We start from the raw sequence: 13,361 nt of genomic DNA, 5'->3' as shown, positions 1-13,361 counted from the left end.
TTTATACAAAATTGTATTGGTTATGTATGTTAATACAATATTACAAATAATGATATAATCTCGATAATAAAGAAAAGAAAATAACATCTCAGCATAACTAGGAATAAGAATAATTCACATATTCTTATTTCATGTTCGGATGATATCTAAATTAATGTCACATTTTTTCTTCTCATATTCGTATGTTAACAAAAGGCAGGTTCTATCATTCTTCACATAGTTTCACTCACACTCTTACACATTTCAGTTTTTTGCGGTTATCAGAATTTCAGCAATTCCATGAGTCCGTAAAAGTGCAACTAGATGGAGAATCACTTGATCTCCAAGCTCAAGTTATAATGGAAGATTCAACTTTAAATATTTAGACAATGACATCCAAAATCTTAAACTATCAAGTAAAATCAAAATATTGTATATCTTTAATTTATATTCCGGTGTGGATATCTGCATCATAAAAGAGGACAATTAAATATTGACATTCCATTATAGTTCATTCTCGTTAACTCGCTAATTGATTAGAAATAAGTGTTTGATAATATATTACAGAACGTCAACAAAATAAAGAAAGAAACAAAACCTACCATACATGTTAAACACACTTCAAATAATAAGCGAAATTAAACAGGAAGGTGTAGTACATCTCCTCCCTCTTAGACGACGGTTCCTGTAGGCCTCTGTTCTTGGCAGCACACATGGGGTTTCAAATTCTTTAGCTTGTTCACAACATTGGATTTCAAATTCTTTAGCGTGTTCACAGCATTGGATTTCAAATTCTTCATCTTCTTCACCAGGGAATCCAAAATTTCACAGCTCTTATCAATGGCATCGTTCTTGTGAAATATCAGCCAGATTCCAAATTGAAATACATGATAAGAAACTAAAGAAAAAATCAACCAAGCCAAAAAGATGGGAGCAAGCGAGAATACACGAGAAAATATTTCATCGTCAGTTTGCATCTGAACCATGCGCATTGAGAAAATGTAGGCACCTGCAATTAATGTGACTGAACTCCACATGCCAATGATCAAAATCCCAACAAAAAACTTATTTCGGAGAGGAACTTGACTAATAAGCAAAAGGATTACGCTCAGTGATGCCACAAAAGAAAGGGTGCTGCAAGCTGTAAACATGTGGTAATCCCTTTTACTAGTGTATGCTAATACTGAAGTTCCAGCTTTGCATATTCCGGAGCCCTTGGGGCAACCTTCATCAAACTTTTTGGTGTTAACCTGCCAGAACCCACCTGGAGGATTTGTTGCTACCTGGAAACTCATTTGCGCAATCAGAGAGGCCACCACCATCAAATTGCCTCTTAGTTTTTCATATTGATCATCATTCGGAGGATTCTCAAACCCAAATGCTTTTGCAAGAGATTTTGAATCAACTGATATTCGGGGGTGAGAAACCAAGTAGGACACCATCTGCAAAAACCATCCACGTCATAACCAATGAATTTATATTACTTCAAAAAAAATTCATTTTCGTTAGAGCAAATTTAAAGTACTCCATTATATGTGTACAAGAGAACAAATTTGCTACTTCTTTTTCTCTTTAGTAGACTGTTTATAAGCAATTAAGAAACTGAAAAAAGAAAAATGTTTCTATCACTTATTTAATGAAAGAGATATTATTATTTAAGGTACAAAATTTGAAGGAAAAAAAACGACAAAAATTTTAAATACTTCATTAAAGGAACTACTGGTTAATAGAAAACAAGAACAAATTATAATTAGGCATTGTATAAGTGAGAATATCATGGATACCCTAGGGCGCGTTGGGTTGAAGGTAGATTACTGGAATTATTTTATCTTATATTACTTTTAAGGGGCGTTTGATTCAAGAATATTATATTACTAGGAATGTTGAATCACTAAGGATTATTGAGAATCTTTAGAAAAATGTGTTTGGTTAGCTGGTGGATATGTTATATTAATATGTTTGGTTATGGGGAATAAATTAGTGGGTATGTTATTTAAATTATCAAATTGTCCCATTTTCAAATATTAATATAATATTATTTTTATTATTAATTTTTAAATAATTTCTTTTAACCCCCAATATTTCAGATTTAGTTAAAACACCCGCGCTTATATAAAACTTTAATTTATTACAAAATCACCCCCACCACCTGCCACCGCCTGCCGCCACCGTAGACCATCACCGGAAGTCTCCGAAAGTCCCCATCAATAGCTGACCGTGAACAAGAGGCTTCGATATAGCCGTTTCCGGCCATATTGATGGCCGAAAATGGCAATATCAGGCCAGATCTCGTCCAAATCTGGCCGTTACAGATCTGGCCGATAATGGCCAGGATCTGGCCGTTAACGGCCAGATTTGGACGAGATCTGACCGATAATGGCCAAGGATCTGGCTGTTAGCGGCCAGATCTGGCCTGATATGGCCATTTTCGGCCATCAATATGGCCAGAAACAGCCATATCTAAGCCTTCCGGAGTCTCCCACCGAGTCTCGTTCTTTTTTATGGACTCCGATGATTTTCCGGCGGCGGCCCATGGTAGTTGGCCGTTGTCGACAATGGTGGCTAGGTGGCAATGGTGGTGGTGGTTGGGTGGCAGTGGTTGCTGTAAATTATTTTAAATATAAGGACATTATTATCCAAAATTTTAATTAAACAGGGGTAAAATTGAAATAGGATATTAATGTAAATTTGTTTTAAATTAGGGGTATTATTGTCCAAAATTTTTATTAATAAGGGATAAAATTGTAACAAAAAAAGATAATCCTGGTAATCTCAGAATACCTAAGAAAATGGAGATAATCAGATTACCTCTGATATTACCAATAGTAATCACTATTGGTATTTAAAGATTACCGGTATCTTATATTACTTGACAACCAAACATGGTAATCAAGTAATATAAGATGACATTACCCTAGTAATCCCTTATAACCCCCAACCAAACGCCTCCTTATTACTACATTTGGTTGTCAAGTAATATAAGATTTTGGTTATACCAACAGTAATTACTGTTGGTAATATCGGAGGTAATCTGATTACCTCCATTTTCTTAGGTATTGTAAGATTACCAAGGTAATCTTATTTTTGTTACAATTCTATTCCTTATTGATAAAAAATTTGGACAATAATGCCCCTGTTTTAAAATCAATTTACATTAATCTACCATTACAATTTTACCCTTGTTAAATTAAGTTTTTGAACAATAATGCTCTTATACTTAAAACAAGTTACAGACCACCACTATGACCAGCCTGATAGCGAGCCAACCACTGCGGATCACCGCTGAAAAATTGTTGAAGGCACTAAAAATGACCGAGAGTCGCTGGGAGGCTCCGAGAGGCTCTGATATGGTGGTTTTTGGCCATATTGATGGCCAAAATGGCCATATCAAGCTAGATCTGACCAGGCCAGATCCATCGATCTAGTTGGAAATGGTCAGAATAGATCTAACCTGGCCAGATCTAGCCTAATATGGTCATTTTCAGCCATCAATATGGCCTAAAACAGCCATATTGAAGCCTCGCTATCATAGTGGGCAACTCATGGCGACTCTAGACAACTTTCAACTGTGGTTTGTGGTGGCGACAGGGTAATGGGAGTGATTTTGTTATAAATTAAAGTTTTATATAAGCAGAAGTGTTTTAGCTAAATCTGAAATATTGGAGGTTAAATAATTATTCAAAAATTAATAATAAAAATAAAAATATATTAATATTTAAAAAGAGGGTAATTTAGTAATTTAAATAATATACCCACCAATTTATTTCTCCTAACCAAACATATTAATATAATATACCTACTCATTTATTCCGCTTAACCAAACACATTTTCCTAAAATTACTTAAGGTCTTCAAATTTTTAAAAACTCACAAACGTTCAAGAGCTTTATCACAAGTACCCTTTTTACTTTACTCTTTACCGAATAGTTAGATTTAGAAAACACTTTCTTATAAAAACTGAAAATTAAAAATATTTAAAAGAAAAAAAGAAAAAAAAATAGAAAAGAAAAAAGAAAAGAAAAAGGAAATCGGGGCTGATACCTCAAATTGTTTTAGCCTGGCAGATGTAAGCAATATTGTCTCATTGTTAGGGTCAGTAGAGTTGATAAACTTATCGTCAATATCAGTCGATTCCAGCAATAATTTCAGAGCATCGAGATGATTATACCTAGCACACAAGTGTAAAACTGTACATCCATGCTTTTTCTCAAGAATCGACCGAGGCTTTTGGCTTATCAACTCTTCCATAACCTCAACTTGCCCTCTCATTGCAGCCAAATGGAGAGGGATTCTCCCTCTTTCATCAGCCTTCAAACAAGCTTCAAACAAGCTTCTCCATTTGCTGTCAACAACACTTTGACGATATCCATGTGCCCCTCGGAAGCGGCGAGATGAAGAGCTGTGCGGCCGCCAGAGTCCACTGCTGTGGCAGATCGAGGATCTGAAGCTAAATGTCTTTTGGTTGCATCAAGATCGCCAAGAGAAGCTGAGATGTGCAAGGGTGTAGATGGATTTGCCATTAATATTTTTCTTCTCTTCCTTTTCTTTTCTTTGTCTTCTTCATAAGTAGATATAAAAGATCACTACCACCATTATCGTTTACTAGCTGTAGCTAGTCAACAACTAATTACTATTTTATTAATTATTATATGTGGCTGGAAACAATGTTTTGAGAATGAGACCGTACGTTGAATCGGTAGGAAGGTCGGCCTACGGTCGGACCGGTGACGTGATCATGACATCAAGAATATTATTTACCAATCATAATAATTTTGTAGATGTACTTAAAAGGCTAAAAATTATAACAAAAGTGGTTGCCACCACAATCTTGCTAAATCCATGTGGGTCTTAAATTAAATGATTCAGCGAGTTTCAGATGATCCCATTACGTCTCATCAAATTCTATGTTAAATAAAAGTGAAGCGATTCAAATTTGGGGAGACATGGAAGCATGCCTTAAGAAGAATCCGATGTCTTTCCAAATTTAAATAAACTAAAATCAAGGCCATACAAATTACTGATGAGATAAAAAAAACAAGTTAAAAATAAAAGGAAAAAAAAAAAAAAAAAAAAAAGTTAATACGAGCACGACATGCAGCTTATAGATTAATAAATAAGATTCACAAATATCTAACACGTTGAACACATTGATTCAAAACATCCATGTATTCATTCTTCATAAAATTTCATTCACACCTTCATTTAAACTCATTAAGAAGTATCTGATCTTAGCTTCCACTGACGGTCACATGAAAAGATACAATATTTAGCGTGCTTCAATATAACTTGTCTACATTAACAGATGAGAGAAAAATTCACTATTATAACATCAACACAGATATAGAAGAGTACACACATCATAAACCCAATACCAAAGACAGTTGTTAATTAACAAACACTCAACCCATGGTTTTTAATGAACCTTTATATCATATATATATGTCTTATGTTTTCATATCTTCTTGTAACATTAAATTGATTCGCACCTATAGGCGATCAATGAGATATTGTACTCCTAGATGAAATCCTTTTTTTTTTTTTTTTTTTTTTTCCTAGTAGAACTACCATAGTTTTATTCCTATACGATTGCATTCCTCTTTAAATAGATTTCCTAAAGAGATCTAATTTTACATGGAACAAATAGGAAAACAAGTCATAATATTCTAACAGCATATTTGGATGGTGATCAATGAGGGAGAGTCTATCTTCACTTGGCTACGATGAGAGGGAAAGTTGAGGTCATAAGAGTTGGTAAGGGCAAAACTTGAGTCGGTTATCGTAAAACTGCATGAAGATATAGTTTTACACTTGCGGATCGTAAAACTGCATGAAGATATAGTTTTACACTTGTGGTTGCATTTAAAAAAACCAAGACAATTGCGTTTGTTTCAGGAACTTTTTTTTTTACTAAAAATATAGATTACCACTGAAATAGATTGCCTTGAAGATTAATGAGAAAATGTTATACTAATATGTTTGATTAGACTTAGATTTATTGTTTTAAAAACCGAACCGCTCCCGATTGATCTAATAGGTGTACAACAGACACATATCTAAACAATTCCATCAAAACTTATAAGTTTGAAGACTAACAAATACACCCCTAAAACTTATCCATAAGTCCCTATAAGTTTAAAATAAAGCAAACGCACCTGTAACTTTTATTATTAATTATTTTTTTCTCTCTCCCCATCACTTTCATCTTTCTCCTTTCTTTTGTCTCGCCATCACTTTTTTCTTTCTCCTTTTTTTCTCTCTCCTTATCACTTTATTCTTTCTTCTATCACTTTCCCTCTCTCTCCTATAACTTTTTTCTCTCCTCCTCTTTCTTCTTCCTTCCTCTTTCTCCTCGTCTCCTCTTTTGTTTCTTCTAATCTTCTTCCTTCCTCAATTCTTCTTCCTTACTCTTTCTCTTCGTCTCCTCTTCTCTTTCTTCCTCCTTTCCCTCCCCTTACTTCTTCTTCTTTACATGGTAGATTTTAGAGTAAGCGAAGAAGAATAGAAAATGAAAATGGAAGATGCAATTTGGTCTTTGGAGATGAAAATGGTATTGAAATGAAATGGAGAATGCTTGTTGGCTCAATGAAATGGAGAATGAAACGGTGCTACAAATCTGGTTTAGGAATTAGAATAGGATTTTTTTAGGGATCAAATTAACCCCAAAATAGTGAACCGTTTTAATCCCCAGACCAATCGAACCAACGGTTTTGTACTGTTTCACCGGTCTATTACCGGTCCAAAGCGGGTTTTATCTTATTTCTGATTTTAATGTTAACTCGGACCGAAGTTAAGGCCAGGTCCTAGTTGGACTAGCCGATCCAGTCCAAGTTTTAAAACAGAGGTTAGATTGCTGAGTATAAATAATTAATATGTTTGGTTGGATCGAATAAAATATTATCAGAGGAGTTTTTACTTAATTGCCCTTCCTTGTTAATATTATTATTATATTAGTATTATTATTTAGAACATTTTTTTAACACCTTACATTTTAGAATTTAGCTAAAACACCCCAATAACAAAAGTTTAAAGTTTAAAAAATACACCTACCCACTCAAGACGACTGTCAATCACCAACCACCACCATCAACCAATGTCGATAGTCGCCAGAACAATGCACAACTGACCGAATCTAGTCGACCATTCCCTGATCTAGCGATGGATATGGCTAGAAAGCCAAATCCATTCTGGCCATTAACGGTCAGATCTATGGTCGTTAACGGCTGTGGATCTGGCTGAAAATAGCCAGATCTATTATGGCTGTTAACGACCATATCTGTGGCCATTTACGAATTTGGATCTAGCCAGAAACAGTCATAATGGATCTAGTCATTTCCAGCCTTCATCTGGCCAAAAACGGCTAGATCGGTGCATGACCGACTATTTCGATGATGGTCGATGACGACTGACGGCCGACAATGGTCTTGGGTGGTTGTGGGTATTTTGCGTATTAGCCATGTAAATAGTGTGGGTATTTATGTCCAAAAATTAAAATATGACGTTAAATAAGTCATTTCGCATATTTGGGCTAATTGTTATTTAATAGACATATGAGGGCATTTGTGTCCAAAATATTTATTAATTAAAGTAAAATTGGTATGAACAATTGATTACCCCAGTAATAAAGAAATAACACCTTTTCATGCGATAATCGAATTACCCCCTATATTACATACAGTAATCACTATTGGTATTGGTCAATTACCAAAATCTTTGAATACTTGACATCCAAACGTGGTAATTAAAAGATAGATTATTGGTGTTATCTTTTATGACCCTGAATCAAACGCTATCTATAAAATTATTTTATAATTACATAAATTAGAGGGAATATAACCACATAAATAAGTCATTAGAAAATCTACAATACACTTGTGGTACCAACTTAGTAATCTAATATGATACCACAAGCCATTTAAATCTTAACATGTGGCATATTTATTAAAAATTATTGTTTTAATTTTACTAAGAAGACCAAACCAAAATCTGCCATATGGCTCCGTTTGGTTAGATTTTTAGAATAGCATTCTATGCTGAATAGCATTTTTGGAAAATATGATAGGATTCTGAGAAGTTTTTGGTACATTTCTTAACAGTATTCCCTGAAAATATCTAGATTACTTTTAATCCCCTAAGTTTGTTAATTTTACTAAACACTCCCCACAATAAAAGTTTATAAATTGACACAAACACCCCACCCACCCACATATTGCTGGCAGCCAGCCACCACAGTCGGAAGGTGGACGAAATCTACTGGAATGGCACACAATTGGCTGGATCTGGTTGGTTGTGCGTCGATCTGGCCTTTTTCGAACGAGCCATCATGGATCTAGCTGTCAACGGCCAGATCTTTGGCCGTCAACCTGACCATTTTTTACCAGATCCATGGTTTATTTGGCCAGAAATAGACAAATTGGTGTAATCCAGTCAGTCATGCTTCGTTACAGCTTCGACAGTGGTAGCGACAGTGGCTGTTGGCAGGTGATAGTGGCTTGGGTGGGTGGGGATATTTTTGTTAATTTTAAAATTTTTATTGAGAAAGGTAATGGTTAATGTTTTAAGTTAAATAAAATAGGATTGGAATTTGAAGAATATTAAAACAAATTCATTTTTTGTATTTCAGGATAGGATAATAAAATATGATTGTGGGAAAAGAGTCTGCCAAATGGACCCATAGTTTCTGCTACTGAACCACCACTATTGCCACCTTCACTACTGTAGCCAGGAAGCAGCTATCCACAGTTCCACACTGCCGCAGTAGTAGCCATCCCCAGTTGCCCACCACCACAACCTCCCAATTTTCCTATTTACCCAATTTCTTTATTTTTTTATTTTTTATTTTTTTAACAAGAACACAATCAAGCAAAAACTCAACTATTTTCATCTGGTTAATTGAAGATCGGTGTTTTTTTTTATCCATAAAATTCAGATCCACTCTACATTTTTTAATTACAATTAATATGTCATCTCTTGCATCTCACTAGAAGTTTACACTTATTTCCAATTATCTAGCTAAATAATTACTAAATAATATTAGAGTCTGCGTTTGTAAAATCTCATTGTTGTGTATATCAAGTAATAGACAAAGAATAACAATCAAGAATCAATTAATTTTTAATTAATTACAAATTATTAAGCTACCAATTAGGCAATTACCACCTTACTTTTAGACTTGTGTTTAATTTCCACATAAAATCAACTTTTAAATTAATCTTCTAGGAACTTGGTGGTTAATCAATTGTATATATGTCCAACAGAGTTCCAATGGATCGCAGAATTAATTAAGGTATACACAAACTGATTCACTACGATGACAAAAAAAAAAAAAACATGACTAGCATCGTCATGGACTTGTGAGTCAACTCCTTTTATCATTATTATTTGCTTGAGGTTATATATTTCTAGATACATTTCCTTCATCAATTTCATTTGGAAGCAATATGGGCAAAGAGGTTAACAACTTCTTGGAAATTATAATGTGAGAGACGACATCAATTGGACCGACCACTTACTTTTTAGACATGCGTATGTTCACACCAAAAATCATCAAAAGTCTAGCTAGAAACGTGATCATGTCATGTCCAATTATTGGATCAAAGCTTAAATATTCTTCCAGGAACTTGCATATAAACTTAAAAGTTTAAGCTTTTAGACTTTTCAAATTACTTTTGAAGTTCTAGGCTAGCTATCTGTCGACTTCTAATGATGCTGAAATTTTCCGGGAACTTCATTGGATCCTTTCCATGTGAACAGGAACTTCTTTGCATCCCGGCCGTTATCCATGGTTGACCGAGTAGTCAATAATAAAAAGAATGCGTTTTCTTGTGGAAATACCCAACTTACAAGACTTGTCTCGGCCTTCCCTATCCCATAGGCTTCAGACATGCTCATGAGACTCGGGTAACGGAGAGATGCCATATAGAGATGACAATGGGCTCGATATTTTTGGATACCTAGCCTAGCCCAGCCCAAAAAGATCGGGCTTTACCTGATATTTGCGGGTATGGGTTTGGGCCTGGGCCTAATTTTAGGGTCCGACCTCAGGTACGGGCCGAGCCTGTGTATGTCTTCTAGCCCAGCCCGACCCAACAATTTTAGTATTAATTATATTAAATTACCCTTATACTATATATTTAATTACAAGATTGTCCTACATATATATAGTCATTTTTTGCAAACCCTACATGAATGGATGGATGCACTTTGTGGAAAATTATTTATATATTTGGTGAGTATTAAAAAATAAATTAATATTTAAAAATTGTTTCTAGAATTAAAAATATAAAAAAAATGAAATTTATTAATATTTAAAAATTCACATTATAAAAATGAGCGGGCTTGGGCTGGGCCTGAGGTTACAAAAAACCCGTCGAGCTGAGCTTGGGCTTTATCTATCAAACTTGTGAAGGGCCCGGGCCGGGCTTGGGCCTTTGTCATGAGATCGAGCTTGGGCCTGGGCCAAGAGGTACCCGGTCTCGGCCCAGCCCATTGCCATCACTAGTCCCATGTGGAAAAACCATCAAATATGCTAAACCTGTTTCCAAATCAATTTCATCAACATTTCCTCATTCATTCATCATAAACATACACAGTACTTTCTTGCAAACCAAGGGAAAACATATGGTATAAGACATTTTCAAATTCCTTACAATCCAAAGAAAACACGAATTAAACTACATGATAGAAAAACACAAGTCTTGCAGCGGAAAATTTAAAAACATGACATATTACACACAAGTAAAATGTCATCGCGTGGCTTAACCTTGAATATGCGTTTTCTTATGGAAATAACCAACTATATGCGTTTTACATTTGTGTTTTAGGTAAAATCATTTGGATTCGCTGAAAGTATTGGTGGCATCAGTTGAAGATGAGGAGTTTCTCAACTCCCAAAACCTTGAAGGCAACACTATCTTGCAAGTATCTGCTATATTGCAGCAACATGATGAGGTACAAGCCTTTCTATCTCTTGCTTAATTTGCTTGAATTCAAGGAGAATTATCACATTGCACACTCGAAGGCAGGCAGGAAGCACTGTCACTAGTAGATGTTACATCTTATGAAGCTCTGGGACAAATAGAAAATTACAAAATTGAAACCATCCGTTTTGAATAACAAAGAGCAATTAATCAAGTCGAACAATGTATTTTTTTTAACAAGCTTTACGAAGAGCTCTAACTAAGAACTCGAAATAGAATTGTTTGAACAAAGAGTTACATTTACGTAACATTAGTACTAGTATCGGTGTGTCTGAGACATGGAAAGAAATAACTTATCAGTCTAATTTGCAGTATTTATATATATTTAAGAGTTGAATCTTAACTAATAGTCTAAGCTTTGGGATTAAGTAATTCTATAACAACGCAAGCATCCTTCATCTAAAACGCATTTACTATTCAAGAAATTCAATGTTTATAAACTAACTTAAACTCTTATTCGTTAACGACGTCATGATGGGATGCAATGGAAATTGGAAGCTGTATGTATGCATAAAGTGCAATCTAGTCTTCTTCTTAAACACTCACCATAATCTGATCATGGTGTTGGTTCTTTTTGTTCTTATAACAGCAACAGCAACAGCAACATCTAACTATATAAACTACACCCATGAACAGCTTCTTCACCACCCACCAACAAAATCTAAGCGTATGAATCGCAATTATGACTGCAAGCAACCCAGCCCAAAGCCATAAGTACCAAACACTAATAAAATCAAATACGTGATCATATTGATCTTGTGAATCATGTGGCATAGCCAAGCTGATGTATAAATAATATGTAGCTGCAACAAACAGCACTGTAGCCCACATTCCTATGAGCAAAATCCCCACTGAAACTCTGTTTTTGAGAGGAACTCCACTGATAAGCCACAAGATTATGCTTAGTGATGCTGAAAATGAGAGAGTGCTGAAAAATACTAGCTTGTCATGAGTGTATTCATTTATTGAAGTTTTAAAAATGCAGTTTACTGCTCCAATTGTGCAGTTTTGATCTTTTTTATTGGTTCCGTCACTTTTCCAGTCCCCACCTGGTGGATTTGTTGCCACTTGAAAACTCATGGCTGCAATCAATGTGGCCACCACTATCAAGTTGCCTCTTATATTTTCATAATTGTTACTCTTGTACTTCATTACCTTTTTGCTCCAGTCATATGTCGTTGATGACAATAATGCTGCATGAGATTTTGCTTCTTTCTTGAGAGCAGCTTTTGATTTTTTGGTGGCCGATCGAGTGCTTTGAGCTTTGGTGGTTGTCTCAGTAATAGGATTTTGCAAATTCCTTGGAATTGTGCCGTTTCTGTAAATTGCTGCAAAGCCATTCTCGATCAAGGAGTTGACATCTACTTTTATCTTTGGTACTGAAAGCAAGTACCTTGTAGTCTGCACAAATTAAGCATATAGATATATAATTTTAGGTAAAATATTGTTCATGATCTTACTACTATAAATATGAGATATCATATAGAGGTTAAGAGATCGGTGCGAATATAGGTGAAATTTTAAATTTCTTTATGATCAGATTCTCGAATCACCTAGTAAGAGAAGGTAACTTAGATGTATATATATGTGTGTGTGTGTGTGTGTGTGTGTGTAAAAACTCTGTTATTTTAGAGAAAAACTGTGCAGATTAGACTCAAAAAGAAATAATATAAAATCAGCTAGATCGAGCAAAATGATCATTGACAAACTAGACTGTTTATAAGAGACAATTCTCCTCAAATTAAAGCAAAGCAAAAGACAGGGCTGGTACCTCAAATTGTTTCAACATGGCAGAGACTTGCAAGATAGTGTTGCCTTCAAGGTTTTTGGAGTTGAGAAACACCTCATCATTGACTGATGCCATCAGTAGTTTCAGAGCATCCAGATGATTATACCTAACACACAATTGTAAAACTGTTTCTCCGTTGATTTGCACAAGAATTGACTCAGGTTTTGCGCTTATCAGCTCTTGTATCACCTCAACTCTCCCTCTCATCGCAGCCAAATGGAGAGGAATTCTGCCCTCTTCATCAGCAACCAAGCAAACCTTCTTATTTGCTTGCAACAGCTCTTTGACAATCTCAGTATGGCCCTCAGCAGAAGCTAAGTGAAGAGGCGAGCGTTTGAATGAGTCCAACTCCGTGACAAGTTGAGGTTTTTGGCTCACAAGAGCCTTACTGAATTCAACATGACCAAGCAAAGCTGAGATGTGTAAGGGAGTTTCAGTGAAGGCAGTGAGTGAAATTTTATGGAGAATGAATGGATCATTCTGAATCAATGTGTTCAACGTGGCTACACATCCCCTCATGCTTGCTTCATACAGCGTTTGAGTATTGTTAGATTCCTCAGCTCCTATCTCCATTTCTGATGATTGTTCTATTCCTTTTTCCTTTATTTTTCATCTATC

General features: G+C 35.3%; 2 protein-coding genes across 4 annotated transcripts; both read right to left on the bottom strand.

The window, feature by feature from the left end:
• Window positions 1-493: 493 nt before the first annotated feature.
• LOC116120049 lies at window positions 494-4,525 on the bottom strand. The gene is made up of 2 exons (XM_031405996.1): window positions 4,020-4,525; window positions 494-1,421 (listed from the first exon to the last, which is right to left on the bottom strand). The coding sequence occupies exons 1-2, from the start codon at window positions 4,245-4,247 to the stop codon at window positions 651-653; spliced, it is 999 nt and encodes a 332-aa protein (XP_031261856.1). The 5' UTR covers window positions 4,248-4,525; the 3' UTR covers window positions 494-650.
• A 5,774-nt stretch (window positions 4,526-10,299) lies between these two features.
• Window positions 10,300-13,361, bottom strand: LOC116120043 (ankyrin repeat-containing protein BDA1-like). 3 transcript variants are annotated; one of them, XM_031405985.1, is made up of 3 exons: window positions 12,726-13,361; window positions 12,110-12,355; window positions 10,300-10,509 (listed from the first exon to the last, which is right to left on the bottom strand). In XM_031405985.1, exons 1-3 carry the CDS (start codon window positions 13,314-13,316, stop codon window positions 10,504-10,506), a joined length of 843 nt encoding a protein of 280 aa, XP_031261845.1. In that variant the 5' UTR covers window positions 13,317-13,361; the 3' UTR covers window positions 10,300-10,503. The 3 variants fall into 3 exon arrangements, with proteins under 3 accessions (XP_031261845.1, XP_031261843.1, XP_031261844.1); XM_031405983.1 differs by lacking the exon at window positions 10,300-10,509 and adding an exon at window positions 10,524-11,042 and having other exon boundaries at window positions 11,501-12,355; XM_031405984.1 differs by lacking the exon at window positions 10,300-10,509 and adding an exon at window positions 10,524-11,042.

Source organism: Pistacia vera, unplaced genomic scaffold (assembly GCF_008641045.1).
Source record: "Pistacia vera cultivar Batoury unplaced genomic scaffold, PisVer_v2 Contig918, whole genome shotgun sequence".
In the NCBI taxonomy this organism is placed as follows: Eukaryota; Viridiplantae; Streptophyta; class Magnoliopsida; order Sapindales; family Anacardiaceae; genus Pistacia; species Pistacia vera.
This window is presented reverse-complemented; position numbering and strand designations above follow the sequence as displayed.